The 22,378-nt window shown below is 39.5% G+C and overlaps 1 protein-coding gene across 2 annotated transcripts in view; it reads left to right on the top strand.

The window, feature by feature from the left end:
• The window catches only part of tex2 (testis expressed 2), a 76,075-nt gene that overhangs the window by 50,423 nt on the left and 3,274 nt on the right, over positions 1-22,378 (top strand). The window contains exons 3-10 of one of the 2 annotated variants that reach the window (XM_079815764.1): positions 7,766-7,966; positions 8,281-8,602; positions 11,432-11,640; positions 12,049-12,192; positions 12,278-12,377; positions 15,766-15,886; positions 16,514-16,624; positions 21,368-21,577. In XM_079815764.1, coding sequence (XP_079671890.1) covers positions 7,766-7,966; positions 8,281-8,602; positions 11,432-11,640; positions 12,049-12,192; positions 12,278-12,377; positions 15,766-15,886; positions 16,514-16,624; positions 21,368-21,577 — 1,418 coding nt within the window. The remainder of the gene's footprint in view (positions 1-7,765; positions 7,967-8,280; positions 8,603-11,431; positions 11,641-12,048; positions 12,193-12,277; positions 12,378-15,765; positions 15,887-16,513; positions 16,625-21,367; positions 21,578-22,378) is intronic. The other variant, XM_079815765.1, reaches the window with a different exon arrangement.

The following is a 22,378-nucleotide window of genomic DNA, read 5'->3' as shown; positions in this document are numbered from 1 at the left end:
TGAGCACCATCCTGCTGACAAAGATGATTTGGTTAAAGGGTCATGAAACCTGAGTTATGTGTGTTGACCATCATAGAAGACAATGTTACCATCTGTTAGTTTTGAATGTGGGAGAAGACTAGTTCATTTTAAAAGTGGGTTTAACTTTGTCTTCATGTCAACGTCATAGGTTGTGACGTTTTCTTGTACTATAGTACGACGATGACTCATTGGTGTCTCATAATTATTAATGAGACTGTGTCTCCTTGTCCTAAAAGAAGGTGCATTGCTTAATTCATGACAACATGCTCTTAATTATTCATGACCGCACGCATTGGTAGGCATTTTCCTCTGACTTGCGCTTCAAATAACGAGATTGCTTACAGTTAGTGAGAGATGCATTAATGGATCAAAAACGAGTGTTTGTTTTTGCTTTGTAAGAGTTTCTGTGTTGCATAAGTTCTCTTTGATCCTGAGTCTTCGAAACAAACGCGATTCATCCACACTGAGTGTAACCGCTCTTTACGGCCCATTAACCGGTTCATAAAAACTCCAAAATAAGTCTCAAAAGTTATCAAAGATGCAACAGTGTGTTCATATATATCTACAAATTGCAATTTGCTGTGCATTTAATTGTGCATTGAATTATAGCTGTCACAGGGTATACATGTCCGCGAGACGTGTGTGTCACGTTCTTTAACGCTCTGCCTATAACCAAATAATGTGACGCTAAATTCCCCCGTGGAAGAAAAACGCTGTCGTGTTTACAACTGTGACAATGAGCGCTTACCAGGATGAACTAAACGCTGGATTTTCAGTATGAGAGCGGCTCCATCGTTGCAGTAAACTTGCTCATTTATAGATGCACGCTGGTCTGTTATTGCAGGGACATCGACTTGACATTTTCACACCCCTTAAACATGATGTGGAACAAAACAAACTGTGAAGTTTGTCAAGACTGTCAATACTTCTGCCGTTAGTCTTGACTCATAGTCGAGTATTTCTTTCCACCAGCATGAACCGGGTGCTAGTTCAGCTAGTGCTAGAGCCAGCTCGGAGTTGGTTCGACTGACGAGCCTTCTAAGAACCGGTTTGCCTTTCCATGGGCTTGAGGGCCACCACAGAGCCAGGTCTTACCTCACTGTATATGTCTCATCTTTCTCAGCAACGCTAGCGGGCCAGTGTGAAACACAAACACACCAGGCTTGTTCGAAATGCATCGGCGCTGCACAGACCAATCAGCGTATGATATCAAAGTACCGCAAGAGCGATTGAAAAGCGAACGATGTGCGAACCCACATCGGCATCAAATAGCATTCCAACACATTCGTGCAGCTCACCGTGATTTGTATAGACGGAGATTACAATCGAGCAGCTTTTGGCTCGATTAGCTGCTATTTCAAAAAAGGCGGTCACAAGTTTGTGTTCTTCTTGTTGGTCACGGTAACCCCGCCCCCAGCCCCTGATACAAGCGATTCTTACTTTTTAGACCAGCAATTTTTTGGTGCTACTCAAGAACCACTTTTCCTGGTTCAGAGCTGGTGCTTTGGGTGTCAAAAGACAAAGAACCGATTTGAAACTTGGCTCTGGCTCCGAACCAGCACTCAAACTTCCTTGGTGGAAAAGGGGTATCATACCCCTTTTCCACCAGAATGGTTCACATTCTGGAGCTAGAGCCTGTTCTCGACCAGGCGGACTAGAGCCTTTTTGCGACTTGGCCACGTATTTCCATAGACTTGAGGAACAAGCACTGATGTAACGCTATCATGTGGTGTTTACCTGATTCTAACCAGTCTAAAAAAAGCATAGCGCATCCTAGTGTTTGTGCAGGCAGTGCGCCAGTTCTGTGCTGTTCACAGTACCGGGAGTGATTCTAGTGAACCAGCAGCTCACACAACCTGCCGGTACTCTCATCTGTCCTATTCAGAGATCAACTGACACTGAAACGGTTGATTCGTTCACTCTCTTGCACGCTGGGTCTCTCTGGCGCTCATGATTTTGATATAGTGCAGTGTTAATAGATTACTCAATGAGACAGCGGCAGCTCCGCTCCCCGGCTCCGTTCAAGCAAGTTTTTAGGGCCAGAGTTGAACCGATCTTTACGGCACAGAACCACCTTTTCTGCAGTGGAAATACGCATAACGGTTGGGAACCGTGTCAGTGGAAAAGGGATATCCGTGACCCCAAACAGGATTTGTGATAGATCACAGTAGTTTTGGCAGTAGGAACCTACATTGCGGTCGTTTGAAGTCTGTTTTTTTTTAATAACATCCAACATGTCTCTCATGTCATTTATTTATGATTGTTGCTTTTTTGCTTATATAAACACAATAGTATACTTGGGGGTACAGTTTCCCTTTTTATGTTCAAAATGTGAGCAGAAATTATTCCCTAAAGATTCCCTAAACAAATTAAATATCAAAATGTTGCATTGACATATTAAAATAAAGTGAATTTGGGAGATCCTAATGGCCACACCAAGAATAACTATAACCATAAAGTTTCTCTTCAACACGACAGCTATTACGAAAAATGGCACAGAGGAATAATGTCATGGGATCACTTTACTGATTTTTTTTTTTTACTTGAGCAAAAGTATTACTGCTTGAAAAGTAGAAGTACTAAATAATAAAATGAGTTTGCTGAATAACTATCCAAGTACCTACATTACAAATTACTTCACTTAAACTAAAATTACATTAGAAAAAAAAAAGAACTGAACTAATGTTTAAAATGGCAAAATGCATTGAAACAACAGTATTTAGATCTTGAAAAGGCATTAACTCAGTACTTATATTGACATTATATACTGACATTATTTCAACCAGCTTTGTGTTGTTGCAGTGTCTGTATTATAAGCTAAATGTGTGATCCAGTGGACTTCAGACAGCCATAAAGTTTTTTTTTTTTTTTTTTAATCATGCGTCACCCAATGGACTTTAGACAGCTGTAAAAGCTTTTGTATCAACTGGCAGACTTTTGCATAAATAAACTGGAGACGTGGATGGAAGTATCATGGGGAAAGAGTACACATTAAATTACTTATACTACCAACATTGTAATCATACAAAACTGGTTACAAAATCGACAAAGTTGGCCTTTTAACCCCCTCCAAAAGCCTTGTTAAGCCCAACTGACTGTAGTTGTTCTTAACATCTTTAACAGATTTAGATTTATTGTATTTTTCTCAGTTACGCTAATGATTTACATGGAAACATTACACTCATTTAAAATGTTGCATACTTATTTGATTCCAATGAATGAGCACTTGTTTAACCCTTACATTTTGACCCGAAACACTAAAAATTGAGAGTTCATCGGAGTGGTCCAAGACCCTGGCACTTTTGTCGCACTTGAACCACAAATACACAAAAAAATTTTATCAAATTAATTTTTACTTTGTTTATTTAGTTACCCAACAAACATAATTGGATACTGATAAACACAGGGCACATGCATCATCTTTGAAGCTCCCTATGAAATAACGAGAGAATACTGTCAAGTTCAATACTATGATGAATAAATATTAACATAAATGCTACGAACAGGATTGCCCATGACTAGATTGCAAATACAAATACAAAAATATACATTATGTAAGTAAACATTAAAAGAGACTATGAGATGTGCTGCACTGGTGGAAACAAAACGAGACCATGCTACCGCGACCGTCAAGACTGGCTCTGACTGGTATTAAGGATCCCCGCCAGCAGCAGTAGCACGCGTTCCTTCAGCACAGCTGCAAGAGTTACGGCCTTTTTACACCTGTTCACTTCATTCGTTTTCTCTGATTACATCATTACTGTGGTGGTGATGGTAAACTTTTTAACTAACATTGTAATATGCTTGAACTGTTTTACATCTATGGATTTTATTATAGGCAAGACAAGTCAAGTGTTGATTTGAGAGGCTAAATTGATCAAACGTGGTTAATTCACTGTCGGCCGCTGGCCGATTGGTCGTTACTTTAAATAATAAAAACTTTAATTTAACAAACAAAAATTGCTCCAAACATTTTTTCTAAATTAACTTAATAAAGAAACAAAACAAAATATAACTACTTTGACATTAAAAACAAAAGCTGAACTATTTTTATGGGGTTTGGTGGCCCCAGGTCATGTTGGATGTTGCTGATTTCATGTTTCAATGCAAGACAAGCGTTTATGAGCAATTATCATTATTAACTAGGGTGTCTTAAGTGCAAGTGGTCAGCATATTTCATTTACAGGTGACAAAATTGCCTCAATAACAGTCAATAACACAGTCAAACCTAAATGTATTCAGACACCTTCAACATTTTTTCACATGATCACAGTTTATTCACTATAGTTTAGAAAATGGTAATAAAATATGTAAAGAACTCTATTCGCTATAGCTTAGAAAATGGTAATAAAATATGTCAAGAACTCAGAGTTAAACTGTGTCAGAACAAATTCATCTTGATAATGTCAGATAACTTTGATATAAAGGGATGTAATGGATTACAATCAACCAATCAGCTGTTAAATTTAAGAACACAATTAGATAATACCAATTTAGCTCAACCAATGACCAAGCAATGCTTAATTTTGTTCAGTCTGTGGTGTTAAAGGTCAAATTAGCAATTAAAGAAAAAACACTTCAGCAAAACATGCTCAGGTCAAAGTGTCTGAATAATTTTGCTCCCAAATGTTTATCAATTTTACTGGTAGTCACTGTATGAAGAATGTTTGGGTATAATATGTCACAGATTACTTTATTTTGCTATCCTCACTTACATAAATGAACTATAGTGTCCTGAACCCAAAACATTTATATCTGCTGTCTGAATCATTTTTGGTTTGACTGTATCATCTTGCCAGTTTGCCGAAGTTACTTACCTCAGTGTCTTTGTGCAAATTTGAGAAGGATCTGTGAAAGGCTGATATTACCTCAGGTAGACCGTTTGTACCCTTAAATGAAGCGTTGACTTGCTGGACATTTGTTGTTGACACAGGTTGTGACGTGTCAACTTTCCAATAATACTGTTTCCGGGTCAAATATTCTACTCCGTTTGCAAGTGAGAATACTCTCAAAAGCTGTTAATAAACTATTCATTGATGGCACAGTTTTTAATAACAGTCTCCAGGCTCACGGTGTCCCAGACGGCAATAATTTAAAGACTCAGAATCACTGTCTTGACAACTGAGATTTTGGGAAGGGGATAAAGGTTAGGATCATGATTATTCAGTAGTACTACAGCACACGTTGTATGTTAGCATCATTTACAGTATAGCTTTTAGAAACTGAAGGAGTGCTTGGATTAGGAAATGGTGACACATGATGTCAGACTTGACTATCGGATAGTGGCGAAAGATCCTGCCAGGAATGCTTATAATTACACTCATGCTCACTGTCGTCGTCATCACCAATCTGTTGTTCTCGGCTGAACTGAAGAAACTTTGTTTTGCAAAGCTGCACCGTCTTATTGTCTAGCTTCTTGACTGACTCATGGAACAAAATCTTACAAATATTTTAGTTTCACTGCAAGGTAATTAAAGTTGAAGTATGTTAGATTATGTTAAGAGATATTCTCTTAACCCACACCCTTAAAAATAAAGGTGCCAGGAAGAACCAAAAAGGGGGTTTCACAGTGATGCCATAGAAGAACCATTTTTGGTTCCCCGAAGAACCGTTTTGTGAAAGGTTCTTTGAAGAACCTTTTTTTTCTAACTATTTTATAGTCTAAAGAACCTTTCTGCGCTACAAAGAACCTTTTGTGCAATGGAAAGGTTCTTTGGATATTAAAGGTTCTTCATGGAACCATACACCTCGCCAAAGAACCATTTAAGAACCATTATTTTTAAGAGTGCAGTTTATTGTTCATTGACTACTATTAAAGGTCCTGTTCTTCGTGATCCCATTTTTCAAACTTTAGTTAGTGTGTAATGTTGCTGTTAGAGCATATATAATACCTGTAAAATTACAAGAGTACTCGCGTACTCATGATACATAGCAGCAACTAAAGTATTCCTAATATGTTGGACCTTTTATTGAAAGTTGCTTTACCTGTTGTATCTTGCCTTCACACACAAGCACCTGTAAGAGCTGTGATTGTGACGTTTGATTTGCCACTAGAGTCGCAGAAACTACATACTTCTTTAACCATCATCCTTCCCTCGCACTATGTAACAAATCCTTTGTAACTAAAGGCCTAAAATTATACTTAACTTTTTCTATGTCCAGAAAGCTTATTTTATTTAATTTTGATATTTTTTCTATTTGTAAAGCATTTTTTTTTTTTTTCCTTTTAAATTAATAGATTTTATCAATAAATACTAAATAGTTATTTAATCACATTCTTTCAACTTCAATTAAAAATAACCACAATTTCATGCATACCCATTTGAATTCAGCTCAAAATATTCTTACATTGGGTGTCTTTGCCGACCACTTGTGGAAAAATAATAATATAACCTGATATTTCATGACTCTAGGTGGCCTATAGTACTATATTGAGCGGATGAGCTGTTCCGCTGGGTCCTAAAATCAGTTTTTTCTTTAGGATGCATTCAGATACACATGTAGACATTATAAAATACTTTTTTAGGTAAAGCTTTAGCATTTTTAGTTTGAATTTTGAGCATCTTTCTATGTGAACTGAAACATTCCTCTCATCCCATTCATTCCTAAGCGGGTCAAATTGACCTGTGAGGGAAGGATTTGTTACTTTTTTTAAATTTCAACCACAAAACTCCTTGAAATCCAGTAAAAAAAAAAATGGTGCATTTGTGGTTCAAGTGCGACAAAAGTCCTAGGGTCTTGGACCACTCCGATGAAAAAATAAAAAATGAGTTTCAGGTCAAAATGACCCGATGGAAGGATGCGGATTAAGTAAAAGTACAACAATTGAATTAATAACTTTTAATTTGTTACTTTTCACCTCTGCTTTTAGAGTTTATTTTTATCCAGCTGTTAAATTATTAAAAACGATCAAAATCCATCCAACTTTAAAGCGTGTGCTGCATTTATGTTGACAGAACCCATATAACTCATATAAACAGAGCCTTATCTCCCGTAGGTGGACTCTAAAATGGGGAACGTCGTTACTATAGTTAAAATAGATATTGAGTATTGTAACCTTGTATCACAGATGAACAAGTGAAAATTCTGTTTTTGTTTTGCTTCTCATTTGAGCCGCTAATGATTTGAGTCTTGTCTCCACTGGTCTGGAGAGAGTAATGTAAGGTGCGGCTGTAAGGCTGATGTGCTGCGTAATATTATCAGGCCTATCTTTGTTGACTGAAGGACAGGCAGTCAGATGCACAAAGCCAGAACAGTCCTTGCTCGTATTTATTTGTTTAACAGCGCTGTGATTAACTTTGTTCATTTGGGCCTTATAGTGTTTTTAATTACTGGTCCTGGTCAAGCAATGCTTTTCCAGGGGAATTTTTCTCCATTTTGCTTTTTTAGGGGCCAAATGTTTTTCCACTTTTCACCAAGTTATGGTCGGGTGGTTTTCAAATAATCCTCTATTTAGATTTGTTCCGATTCTTAGACTGTTTGATACAAAAATATCCAAAATGGAACAAAATCGTTCAATTTTCTCTGAGAAAAATGAATCGCTTACTATTTATATTGGGGAAAAAACATTTCAAATGGATTATGTATTCAAAATTATTCATAGCTTGCTCTTTTTCCGCAGTGTTTTTGTGTGTTGATATATCTCAGAAGGTGGAAGCTATTGGGTGTTCTTGGTCCCTACGAATTGTTATTTCTCAAGTTTCCCACTTTTTTTGTTGTAAAAGTTGTGTGCTTTTGTTCTCAGGGTTGGATGAATGAGATCTACAGCTATGACCCTGAGACATATCACGCCACACTCACCCACTCAGTGTATGTGCGTCTGGAGGGCTCTGTCCTGCGACTGTCCAAACCCAACCGCAACATTCCCCGCCGGGAAACCTTCAGCGAGCTCAAACCTGATGTCTCCTACATTAGCCAGAAAATATATGATCTCACGAACAGTAAGGTGAGTGCTTGACATGGTTCCCTTTGTGCAGAACATGTTTTGTTGTTAACCTCTTATCCTGAAGTTTTAAATGCAAAGACATTTTTCAGTTCAGCTGTCTAAATGTTACTGGAAATGAGGATACCATAGTAATATTTGCATAATTGATGAAACATTTTCCTTGCACCCAAACGGCTCTGATGCTGCATTTCACATTTGCACTTTCCTAAAAACATTGTTCTTTTGCCAAACATTTGAAAAACCAAACTCCTTAAACCCTTTAAATGCATACTATTTAAACAAATGATGGTTAGGTTCGAGTTCTTGTTCTACAGATCTACCTGGTGCCTCAGAGTCTGGCCAGGAAAAGGGTGTGGAATAAGAAGTATCCCATCTGCGTTGAGCTGGCCAAGCAGGATGACTTCATGGCCAAAGCTCAGGGAGAAAAGAGCGAGGTGGTGGTGGAGGAGAAGCCCCCTGCGACAGGAGACAGGCCTGAGACAGCGGCCACTAGTGAGGAACCTAAGAGAGCACACACACAACCTGTGCTGTACCTGTTTGGGAGGACAGGACGAGACAAAGAGGAATGGTTCAGAAGGATGCTGTTTGCATCCAAACTGAAATACGAAGCCAAGAAGCCCTCAGGCCTGCCTACAAGTAAGAGTGAAGTTCATATTTCAAATCATTGCTTCTTTCATTAAATGTGACCCTGGACCACAAAATCAGTCATAAGGGTAATTCTTAAAAAAAATTATATATATAAGATTTATATATAATCTGAAAGCTGAATAAATAATCTTTCCATTGATGTATGGTTTGTTAGGATAGGAGCCGAGATACAACTATTTGAAAATCTGGAATCTGAGGGTGCAAAAAATGTAAATAGAGAAAATCTCCTTTAAAGTTGTCCAAATGAAGTCCTTAGCAATACATATTTCTACTAATAATAATGTTTTGGTATATTTACGGTAGGACATTTACCAAATATCTTCATGGAACATAATCTTAATATCCTAATGATTTTTGGCATAATAGAAAAAATGATAATTTTGCCCATTCAATGTATTGTTGGCTATTGCCACAAATATACCCGTGAGACTTATGACTGGTTTTGTGCTCCAGGGTCACATTTGTAGAATTCAGAAACTTTAGTTATTAGCACCGGTGGCCATTAAGTGAACTGCGGCCGGCAACTCACTACTCCCACTCGTGCACGTGTTACGTACAAGCAGAGGCGGACAGTAGTGAAGTATTTTTACTTTCTACTCAAGTGCATTTTTCAAGTATATGTACTTTAAAATTTTTACATTTTAGTGCACTACGTTTCATATTGAGTATGTAATACTTAATTACATAAAGTTTAGTACTTTCTTACTTTTACTCAAGTAATTCAAAGTTTTACTTGAGTACAAGTAAGAAAGTACAACATTACCAACATGTAATTAAGTACTAAAGAAATGTATGATTTGAAGTGCATGAAACGTAGTGCAGTAAAAACGTACGACATTATACTTTGGAAAATAGTGAAGTAAAAGTTTTCCAAAGAAAAACCCTGATAAAGTATATATACTTGAAAAATTTACTTAAAAATACTTCATACTATCCACCTCTGCGTACAAGAGACTACGTGATTCAAGGCCCTGATATACTCACAGCAAACGTCTTTTTCGTTCTTTGCTTAGAAGTAATAGATGAATATGTAAACGTGCTGCACGCTTTCCTCTCAATAACAAAATAAACACAACTAAAATGACAGCAGTGAGAAAACAGCAGTTCAGAAAGCACCTGATCATAGTGATGTGGATATGTTATGCACCCGCACTGCAATTCATGTTGACGCAGATCTGACTGCGAGACTATAGTTTGAATGGATCCCTTTGCATGACATATTGACATTACAGTACAGAATAACTTTTTCGCCATTGTCCTGAACATTGTATAAGCATTCATTTCATGTGTCACATCCTTTTGATTCCAAGTCCTTCACATAAAAAACAGCCTATAGGCTTTCATAGGCAACCAATGAAGTCGGGAAGGTCTCGCTTTTAAGTTTTGTTAAAAGCTGTTTGCACATTTCTAATAAAAAATAATTAAAAGTGACTGAAAATTACATATTGTGGATTAAAATATCCAAAAACCACTAGAATATGGTTATATATTTTGTTGACTTGTGTACTTATATTATCCCAAATGTTTCCAAGAATGTTTAAATCCAGAGAAATAAGCGATTTTAACCAGGACACAGACCATGCGTCGCCTATCAATGACATCATACCCATGTTACCCTCGATTTCCGTCTGAGACAAATTTTGCAAATCCTAAAATCATTCCTCTGATCCTAGGCTAAAGTCTTTGATTATTAGTTTGACATTGACATCAAATTTTACCTCAGATGAAATCATGGCAGTGTAAGAAGATTTGACGCACAGTCCTGCAGTGTGACTTTTTTTTAAGACAAACCATGACCAAAATGAGCGCTAAAGATTTCTTTGTAGCCACCATTTCAGTCCCGCATGTAATGCAGCTCACTGTCACCAAACACGTCATTAATTGATGATATAAAACTCCAGACATGTTTTCTTGCGTGTGTCTGTTTTAACGCGCCTTGACTATCGTACAGTCTGACATTAATGACAACTTAGATCTTACAGTGTGACATGGCTTACAGCGGGAATCATGTTCATACAGTCTGACAAGGAACAAACATAAAGGACTATTATAAATCGCACAGTGTGCACCTGGCTTTAGACAGGTGAGCAACTGTTTGGATCATTCATGGACAGAAACTAATGATTATTCTACAGTTCAACACAGTTGGTCTTTTTGTTTAAATCTGGTGTTTCTGATTTACTGTGAGTACCATGTTTTACCATGCCTAATATGATCTTGCTCACTGCAGTGTGAACAAGTGTCTCATAGCAGCGCCGAGCAAACAGAGTAGCATTATAACATAACTCTCAACACACTCAAAAGTGTGTAATATGATAAACAGGTGCTGTGTTACCCCACATACACATGAGCGGAAGAAGTGGAAACGCTCGTCTGCGGCAGATCGTTCCGCTCCAACCCTGCTTGATACTACAGTAGCATTAATAAATCTTTAATACATTAGCTCATCCATGAACAGGATTTCTGCCTGAATCCCGTCTGATTCTTTTCCACCGGCTGTAGAGGTGAAGACAACAACTCCCATGATTCAGTGAAATCAAGGCGTCATCAAGCTACGCCTTTGTTTTGAAAAAGTGACCCCTAGCGGCGAAAATTACTTATTGTGCCTTTAAGAAAAAGTATATTTGTCTTGATAGCACAATAGAAATCACTGTTTACGAATGAGGCATTCAAATTGATCATTGCTTCTACTTGGATCAGGGTTTTCAGGTTATAGTAATGATATGAATATTCTACAGATGAAGTATTTGTTGATGTGTACAGCTGTTGGTATTTTTAATGAACGAGTAGCATCATCTCCACCATCTCTCTCGGCAGGCTGTCTGTCTCAGAGCCGCAGCAGCAGCCGTGGCAGTCTGGATGAAGTGCTCCAGTCTCATCCTAGACAAAAAGACCTCGGTGCCAGTGTCAAACAAAAAGTTCTGGAATACAACGTCTACATGGCCAAATATGTCAGCCAGTCCACTGGCAGCACCGCCACAAGCCCTGTGCAGAGTGCTGGAAACAGCCCGGGAACCGTTAAGAAGGTACACAACGCTTCACAACATCTTTCAGAAATCAAAAATGCATCTTGCATTTAAAAACTTAACCAACTCAACCGTCAAATACTGAGGCTTGTAGGCTCAGACACCCTTCTCTAAATAAGATTAGATGGTATAAGTATTCGTAATCCTTAATGGTGTACCATTGGATAAGCCATGAAAAAAGACCTGTAATCATACAAATTAATTCCATATTTCAAAACTGTATTCTGTGTAATATGCTTGTTACATTTACTGGAAACAGGAAACGGCTCATAATATCAAACAATATTATCAGTACAAAGCTTCCTCATTGCCAGAAAACAATGAATTTATTAGCGCTCTCCTGTAGACTGTGATGTTACTTTAGTGTCTTCCAATGAAGAAGTGTGTTTTGTTGTGCTTGTCTCGTAGTTTCCGGAGAGTCGGGAGCAGGAGGCAGAGTCTGAGGCCTGGGTCAATGCTCTCTTGGGTCGCATTTTCTGGGACTTTCTTGGAGAGAAATACTGGGCAGATGTGGTGTCTAAAAAGATCCAGAAAAAGCTGAGTAAGATCAGGGTGAGTCCTGATAGTGTACATCTCAGACCAGACTATCTGACTGTGTTTCGTTTCAAACAGTAACTTAATGTAATGATTATTACAGCTACCGTACTTCATGAATGAGCTGACCCTCACTGAGCTGGACATGGGAATATCCATTCCCAAGATCCTCAGCTCCTCCAAACCATCTGTAGATCACAGAGGTAAGGCCTGCTCTGGATGGACGGATGGATTGACGGATGAATGGATGGACAGAGAGATAGAGGATAGATGGTAGACAGACAGACCGAAAGACGGATGGATAAACCGATATAGACGGATATAGATAGATAGACGGACAGAGAGATAGAGGATGGACGATAGATAGACAGATGGATAAACAGATGGATAGATAGATGATAGACAGACGGACGGACAGATAAACGGACGGCTGGATGGATGGATGGATGGATGGATGATGGACAGACAGGCAGACAGATGGATAAACAGATGGACAGACAGACAGACGGATGGATAGACAGACAGACAGAATGATAGATATATAGACAGACAGACTGATGGATAAACAGATGGATGGATAGACAGACACAGACAGAATGAATGATAGATGGAGGGACGGATGGATGGACAGAGATGGATAGATAGATGGATGGATAGATAGATAGATGGATAGATAGATAGATGGATAGATAGATAGATGGATAGATAGATAGATGGATAGATAGATGGAAAGATAGATGGATAGACAGACGGACGGATAGATAGATGGATAGACAGACAGACAGACAGATGGATGAGAAAGGTGTTTTAAACAACCCCTAAGTATTAAACTTGGGTGTGTAAAGGCCCAGAGCAACCTCATGGGCCCATAGCAAGAGCCACCAGGTTGCATTTTAATACAGGGTGCCTAAGAATTCTTTTTTGTAAGTTTTGGTTCTTTCAGGAGTGTCTTGTGATCTTTTTAATCTCTTAATATAAAAAAATGTCTATCCACTCTAATCATTTACCGAAAGCATTAGATGTGCCTCACTGACACAGTCAAGCTATATCTCTGCAGTAATGCACTGTACTGATGGAGCAGCACCCCTACAGTTACTGCTCCGGTGGATGTGTACGATTTGGTAAATGGCCAGACCCCTGCCAGCTTGTTAAACTTCTCCTTCGTCATCTAGGAAGCTGCCCGCTGGGCTCAGAGGATCAGTGTGTGTCTGAGCCAATCAGAGTGGAGCAAACTCAAGCACTGACCTTTCATTCGCTCAGGAGGAAGTGTGCGTCGTGACAGTGTGGCTTTTAAGATTTCCAGGGGTTCACTAGTGACTCCTGCATCAATTTAATCAGTGCATCCTCATGCTGGGTGTAGAGTCCAGCCAGATTCATTTGAGGGATTATGTTCAAATCAGGAAAATGTGAAGAAAAGCAGTGCTGTGCTTGTTTTTCAGGGGACAACATGGGCATCCGAATTTATACAGGAGGCTTGTTGTGTCAGAATAGTACAAAATCAAAGAAATCGTGCTAGTGAAACTTAAAGGTATGGTAGGCAATTGTGGAGAGACTAGCGATAGCAAGCTAGCTTTGAAATCATGAGATCCCACCCTTGCTTCAGAGCGTCTCCAAAGTCACAGCTCCTTCAAAACACATGAACGCACACAGCCAGAGCAGAGTCTGCAAAAGTGTCATGAGAACATATGTCTCAAAGAACATAACATTACAACAATAATGAACATAAACAACTTCCAGAGCTCTAGTTGTACCACCTGACTGCTGCAGATAAATTTAAGTGTTGATAAATAAATCTGAACAGCTCTGGGTAGAACGTCACGGGATGCAATCTCATAATTACGGTTACGACATGGCATGATCGCAACATAAGCTGGTGGTTTTGGTTTAGGAGAAACTTTAAAAGGTGGCTGCTGTTTGTTTGTGATGCTCAGTGACTGTCTGTCTACGACTCTGCATTGCCTTACTGATGATATGTGTTGTGATGTGCGAGCAGGTGCACGGAGGTATGGAAATACATACACTATATTGCCAAAAGTTTTGGGACGCCTGCCTTTACATGCACATGTACACATGAACTTTAATGACATCCCATTCTTAATCCGTAGGGTTTAATATGGAGTTGACCCACCCTTTGCAGCTATAACAGCTTCAACTCTTCTGGGAAGGCTTTCCACAAGCTTTAGGAGTGTGTTTATGGGGATTTTTGAACATTCTTCTAGAAGCGCATTTGTGAGGTCAGGCACTGATGTTGGACGAGAAGGCCTGGCTCTCAGTCTCCGCTCTAATTCATCCTAAAGCTGTTCTATCAGGTTGAGGTCAGGACTCAGTGCAGGCCAGTCAAGTTCCTCCACATCAAACTCGCTCATCCATGTCTTTATGGACCTTGCTTTGTGCACTGGTGTTTTTTTCTTTGTGCAAATGCTGAAGCATTCTGAGTTCTTTTCACTGGAACTAAGGGCCCAAGCCCAACCCCTGAAAAACAACCCCACACCATGATCCCCCCTCCACCAAACTTTACACTTGGCACAATGCAGTCAGGCAAGTACCCTTCTCTTGGCAACCGCCAAACCCAGACTCGTCCATCGGATTGTCAGACAGAGAAGCGTGATTGGTCACTCCAGAGAACACGTCTCCACTGCTCTAGAGCCCAGTGGCGGTGTGCTTTACAACACTGCATCCAACGCTTTGCGTTGCACTTGGTGATGCAAGTCTTGGATGAGCTGCTCGGCCATGGAAACCCATTCCATGAAGTTCTCTACGCACTGTTCTTGAGCTAATCTGAAGGCCACATGAAGTTTGGAGGTCTGTAGCTATTGACTCTGCAGAAAGTAGGCGCACTGTGACCCTCAGCATGCACTTCTTGGCTGAGTTGCTGTTATTCCCAATTGCTTCCAATTTGTTATAATACCACTAACAGTTGAGCGTGGAATATTTAGTAGTGAGGAAATTTCATAAATGGACTTTTTGCACAGGTCGCAACCTATCACAGTACCACGCTTGAATTCACTGAGCTCCTGAGAGCGACTCATTCTTTCAAAAATGTTTGTAGAAGCGTCTGCATGCCTAGTGCTTGATGTTATACACCTGTGGCCATGTAAGTTATTGAACACCTGAATCCAATGATTTATATTTATATATATATATATAAATATATAATCATTTCGGACCGAATGCAATGATTGGAAGAAAATGTTTTGGTCCTGAGACCACAGAAGATATATGTACATGTTTTAATATTTAGACCACTTTGATTATTGATTGCTATCAGGATGTGAAGAGAGTTTCAACCAGAAGAACAAAGTGTTTATAAAACAAATTGCCTTCCCTACCTTTAATGATAAAATGATGAAAAAGTATCAATAATATATCATATAATTTAGAGCATATTGATTCCAAATGTTACAGTTGGATAATCACAATCCAGGAGACAAAATAAGGGATTGTTCTCCAGGGAGAGTTTTGTGTTTTGTTCCATGACAAGTTAGTGGAATATTGCAGATGACACCATTTTGTTACATTATTCAATGCAGTGACATTCAGACATTTATTTTAAAGTGTGACCAAATATGTTTTGGCAATCTCCTTTTGTAGGCCTTTGGTTTGACCTGGAGATCTCGTACAACGGTTCCTTTCTTATGACTCTTGAAACCAAGATGAACCTGACCAGACTGGGAAAGGAGGGAGAAGGCTTAGGAGAACAGGGAAAAGAAGGGTAAGAGAATGGATGACATTTCAGAAGACAGATGCATACAGTATGTTGTCAGACGTTCCTCGTCACTTGTTCCAAATATCTAGGCTGCTTGTTCTTTTTTTGTGAGATGCTGCTTTCTTTTGATGGGTTATTTTTCTGTTGGATGTATTTATCATTTACTCTTTTTGCTGTTTCCGCTGGACTCATTTCTTTGTGGATGTGATCTCTTACTGGTGAGTTGAATCAGGGCTTTTCTGAAGTCTCTCATTATGTTGAACATGCTGAATGTTTTTGCTGCTTGTCATATTTTCCCTTCATTCCACATCCGCTATGGTCTGCATGTGCTTACAGAAGTTCTGTTCCTAGCCCTTGATTAAGCGTCTCTGGGATTGCAATAAGTGATATGTTATTCTGCCTTTGTGTCTGAAAAACTCAAATGATGCCTATAAGTGTTACAGCTCACTAGGGTTCGGAACAGAGCTTAAATCTTTAGAGGAAATTCCGTTTTTTACTGTGTATTGCCTGTGTAAAGGACCATCTTTAGTTCAGGTGTGTTGCAAGAGCTTTGCCCATTCCCTTGCTTTCAGAAAGCCAGTTATCATAGAAAGATGCTGCATAAGCTTTTGTCTGTTTGTGTGCTTGCACTAGATCCAGACCACGCGCTTACTTCCTGGCCGACAGTGATGAAGAATCATCAAGTGCAGGATCTTCTGATGAGGAAGATACTGCCGAAGTGCCTGAAATTCCTGGAGTGGAAGGGTGAGATTGAGCAACTTTCAGTTTCCCTCTGTTTAATTAAGGATATGTTTAATAGCCCAACACAGAGCTCTGAGGTCGGGTGTACACCTGGTATTAAGACGTGTTTTGGTCAATCGGATAATAAGTAGGCGAAAAGTAGGCAGCTTGAACGCCAGCTTTAACAAGAAGTCATGCTTCACTGTTCATAAAGTTTGAGTCAATATGCTGAAGCACTCAAAGCAGCAAGAACAGAGTACTACTCGTCTATCATTAGAGATGTAATGTTTGCCTGAATCAGAATCAGAATCATACACTGTTTGTTCGTTGGCCAGAGGAGAACTGGCACCCCGACTGAGCCTGGTTTCTCCCAAGGTTTTTTTCTCCATAATGTCTCCTGATGGAGTTTTGATTCGTTGCCACCGTCGCCTTTGGCTTGCTTAGTTTGGGACACTAAATATTCAACTATGTTACTGATCTGCCCGCATTGACACTATATGATAATTGAACTGAGCTGGATGTTGACATCACTGTTTTCTCCAGAGCGGCTGTACAGCCGAATCAAATTCTGTTGCATTATTTTCCTCTAACACTGTTTTGCTGTAAACAGTGTTACAGCTGTAACACAACTGCTTTGAAACAATCACCATTGTAAAAAGTGCTATATAAATAAAGGTGACTTGACTTGATTAGAGATGGTGCTGCAAACCCCAGCAAGATTTTTAAGACGATCAACAGTATTCTTGCACCAATTAAGCCGCTAATTTGTTCCTCTGTGCATAAGTGTAGCAAGTTTAATTTCTTTATGGAAAAAATGAAAGCATCTATCAAGTCTATCAGTTCAGTCCCCTGCTTTGAAGTTCCTGAGACCTATCCAATTTCCTGAAACTACATTCTCCAGCTTTAACATGGTCACTATTGATTGTATTTTGAAATTAGCGATGACAATGAATGTACTCCGCGACCCAATCCCAACCTCTGTTCTTAAGGGGTGTCTCTCTTCAATTAGTCCCCTCATTTTGAAAATTGTAAATGCCTTCCTTACTGGTATTGTTCCAAAAGCCCGTAAAGTTGCAGCTATTATACCAGTCCTTAAAAAGCCCGGATGTGACAAGGCTGACCTATCAAATTACAGACCTATCTCAAATCTACCCTTTCTTGCTAAGGTTTTGGAACGTGTGGTTATGGCACAGCTCCACTCACACCTTGTCTTCCAACAAGCTTTTTGTACCTTTTCTAAACCCTTTGGGTTTAGAGGGACACAGTACAGAGACAGCCCTGGTTCAAGTTAAGAATGACCTGCTTGTCTCAGCTGACTGTTTTATTAGATGTCACTGCAGCATTTGACACACAGTGTGCCATTCTGTCTATCCTGCTAAATAGGCTGGAGAGATGGCTTGGTAGCACTGGTACTGTGCTTAATTGGATTGTATCTCACCTCACTGATTGTTCTTAGTATGTTGTCTTGGGAAACAACAATTCTTTAATTGGACAGGTCTGCCATGGTGTTCCCCGGGGATCTGTCCTGAGTCCCATATTTTTTTTGTGTTTATATGCTTCCTTTGGGGCAAATCATTAGGAAATATGGCTTGGGGTATCACTTTTATGCCGATGATACCCACATTTACATCAGCTCCAAGTCTGATCCTACTATCACCTCTACAGTTCTCTCAGAGTGTGTGCAGGAAATAAAAACATAGAACAATTCAGTTTTAAAAAATGATGCATCCAAGATAGAGGTTCTACTTATTGGCACACCAGCAGCTATTCATAAAGGTAGCAATTTTAACTTGATTGTCGATGATAGTGTCTTATTTCCATCTGCTCAAGCTCGTAACCTTGGTGTGATTTTTGACACTCATCTGATGCTACTCACATATTAGTATTACAATATCATTCCATCATCTTTGCAAGAATTAGGCCTTTCCTCACTCCGCCTGATGCTGAAAGACTTATTTGTGCATTTGTAACTTCCAGGATTGACTATTGTAATGCACTATTTGTTGGGCTATATCCAGAATTCAGCAGCACGTGCCCTTGCATATACTTCATCACGTCAACACATCACAGGCGTACTTTATACTTTGCATTGGCTTCCTGTTCAGTCGTGTATTGTTTTTAAAACTTTCACTCTAACTTACAAAGCTATGCATGGTATAGCCCCTTCTTATATCTGGGACTTTCACACCTGAAAGTCCACACCAAGGTCCAAACCAAAGTTCATGTTTTGGTAAATTTTATACATTCAGTTAGTTTTGGTTTGGTTTCACATTGCAATTATGCGAGCGCACTAAAGAACTTCACATGACATACTTGCATCCTGTCGTCATCATCTTTGTGGGCTGCATTCGACATTGATTGGTTTGTAAATGGACGTGCATCTGACGTCAGCGTCTTTGACGAGAATGAATGAACAGATGCATATCGTTGCCACTAGTGAACAGTGTGCATTAGCCTGGATGCCAGCCGAACTTAGCCCCGCCCACAACATTTTTACTCGGGCAGTTCGGTCTGGACTTTCTCCGTAGAGAAGTAATTATGCCCGAACAGAAACTGTTCGGACCAATGAAATTGTCAGGGCGGGCTTTAGACGATGATGGACAGATGATAAACAGTAACGTAATCATCCACGTCACCAAAGAGCGCTTGGGTTCAATTTGTTCTAATCCTAAACGGAGAACTTGTTTTATATGCATTCACCTTTACTATTTCTCTCAGAAATGATGATCGTGTTGGTAAGTACTCTGTGTATCCTTAAAATCTTTTTTTACAACACCGGCAAAGATCGTTTACACTCATCTTTTTCTTCTAACGTTACTTATTCCAGCGTGCGTGCAGGTACAGGGTTGCCAAGTTTTTACAACAAAACCGCCCAATTGCTAACGTTCCTCAAAACTAGCCAAAAACAAGCCCAATAGCTTTCCAGGGGTTCTCCGGGGAAAAAAAGGCATTTGGGCGGTAAAATATGTGTTATTTTGGCAGGGCTGGCAGCTAAAAATCGCATCCCTGGGTCTGTATATCACATAATTGGGGTCGCTTCAACCCGCGGACATGGCAACACAGTGCAGTTGAGTTCTGTTGACATTTGACAACTAACGTTGTGCGTCGCTCCGTTGCTCTGGTTGGTTGTAGGTCTATCCAATTGAGGTCTTTCCTGATTCGGTTGAGAAACACCCCATAATCACAGCCCAACGGAGGAGTATCAGACTCATATTCTGACTAGAATTGAGTATGACGGCATCAGGCTACGTGTGCATTGCTTGACTATTTCTTTTTGACATTTCAAGCTTTCTATACACATATTACTCATGTCTGTGAGGCAAGTAGCCTGCTGAGTTTCGGTTTATTTATGTTCAAGAGCAATGCAAGTGATCTCCAGTGAATACAGTGCCTCTATATCATGATCATTGTCTGCTATAGCCTATTTGCTTCTTATTTATTAAATCCAGGCAATTGGCTGATGAAACATTGATTAAAATTAAGATACAATTTACACAAAACGAAATTCACTTCAAAGAAAGGCTTTTTACAAAACAAAACTTAATGAAGTGGTCAAAATCATTTCTGACCTTCTGTCTTCTGACATATTGCACATCTTTACATTTTCAGCCTAGATGAAAATGTAGCCTAGATGAAATTGAAAAATAACATTATAATATTTAAACATTAACAGGAAATTACAGAAACTTCCATTACAGAAAATGCTTTCACACTAGAAACAAACCAAACCTTTGTTCAGTTTGATCCAGACCGAGACTACCTCTTTTCGTCTGACCAAATTTCATCTGTTTGGTCCGGACCGTGGTCCGGGGGAGGTCTCACCTGTAATTTAAATCCGGACCAAACAAGGTAGGTGTGAAAGGGCCCTTTAGTCACCCTGTACACGCCTTCTCGTTCCCTTCGGTCAACTGATTATCTTGTCTCTTAAAAACTGTGCCATCAATGAATAGTTGTCTCTTTTGTCCACTTTCAAACACTTCTGTCCTGATTTCTTCGAGGGGAGGATCTATGGGCGGGTAAATGTATGGGATTTTTCAGATCTTTCCATCTAATGGATGAAATAAGCTCATGCAATTTACATATGAACACGACCAGAGACGATGCAGAGAACACACGGAAAGCATCAGCTTTATTTTTCGCTCTGACCGCCACAAGAGCAGCCGAACGCTGTGAGTGTGTGTTAGAAATCAGGAATTGAGAGGGAACATTGTTCGTGGGATGTTTTTCCTCTTCAAACTAAACTTGGGTCTTCAGCCGACAAAGTTTAAATCCCGTCTGACTAGCACACATCCCATAATGTTTACGCGTTAGGTCAGTAGGTGGAGAATATAGGATCTTTAGTGGCTGTTTGAACACATTTGACCACATGAGCGTTTACACTACGAAAGCAATCCGGTCGAATTAGTTTTCCACTACCTCTGTAAGTGGTCAGAAGTGGATAAGCTCAAAACGCTTTAGACCCCGTTTACACCTGTATTTAGCGTCGTCCACTTGTGATCCGATCCACAAAACGCATCTTAATACCAGGTGTGAATCTAAGGGTCTAAGATGGGCAAATGTTTAAGAGTCAACCCTGAGTCCAGTTTTTATCTAAAGCAAACATTTGGAAACCTTATATAGGTTTTTAAATTGCTCTCTTATAGTATATCAATTTGTTACCATGAAAACAGCAGAGGAAGCAGGCATGGCATTAAAACACCCACCAGCCGATCAAAGATGGCCACACACCTGTAGAGCATACTGCATGAATAACTCTTTTCTTCACAGTTATGTTGGGGGACACCGACCCAGCAAAATCATGCGCTTTGTAGACAAGATTGCCAAGTCCAAGTATTTCCAGAAAGCCACAGAGACCGAGTTCATTAAGAAGAAGATGGAGGAGGTGTCCAACACCCCGCTGGTCCTGACGGTGGAGGTTCAGGAGTGTCAAGGAACACTAGCTGTCAACATTCCACCCCCTCCAACAGACAGGATATGGTATACTGCTTTCCTTAATATCTTGCTCAAATGGCAAGTGCACAGAATTATAGTCAGATAGTGGCTGTGTCTGAAAGCTTAAAAATGCTGCCTTTTGAGGAGACTTTCAAGGCATCAAGACACGTCCGAATCCAAAGTTAGATTCACTTCCTGTCTCCTGAAATACCTTCATCTGATCGATTATAGATGTATCCTTTGCTGCCTTTGATATCCCACAATCCTATGCATTCCATTAAATGACAGTTGAGCTAGAAAAAGAAAGATGGCGTCTGAAAGTTGCAGTTGGTGGTCAGTTTGTGTGTAAATGTATATATAGTAATTCAATATTTGCTCAGTTATTACCAAAGCTCGCTCTATTTTGCTGTAGATCATTAATCCGTTAAGCTGCCTTAGTTTCGTAAGATACCTTCATGCGCAAACGCTCCCTGCAAAGTCATTGCCTGATAGGGCAGCGAGGCAACAAGTCAGCCAGTATCTTTTGTGCATCATAAATGTCTCTATCATGCCATCTGCTGGTCATAATTCAGTACACGTGTCAAGACATTTCATACCTATGTTCATAGATTGGATTTAAAATTAATGTTAAGTATCTTTAAAATACCATTAAGATTTATTTCTGACAGTTAAAGGGTTAGTACATCATTTACTCACCCTCATGACTTTCGTTCCATCTTTTGAACACAAATGAAGATATTTTTAATGAAATCGGAGAGATTTTTCAGATTTATTAAATCTGTTCATCATATAAAGTGATGGGCTAAACCGCTCATAATTCATATGGATTATTTTTACGATCTCTTT

Source organism: Gobio gobio, assembly GCF_949357685.1.
Source record: "Gobio gobio genome assembly, chromosome: 1".
NCBI lineage: Eukaryota > Metazoa > Chordata > Actinopteri > Cypriniformes > Gobionidae > Gobio > Gobio gobio.
The sequence above is the reverse complement of the archived record's forward strand: the minus strand, read 5'-3'. Positions and strand labels throughout refer to the sequence as shown.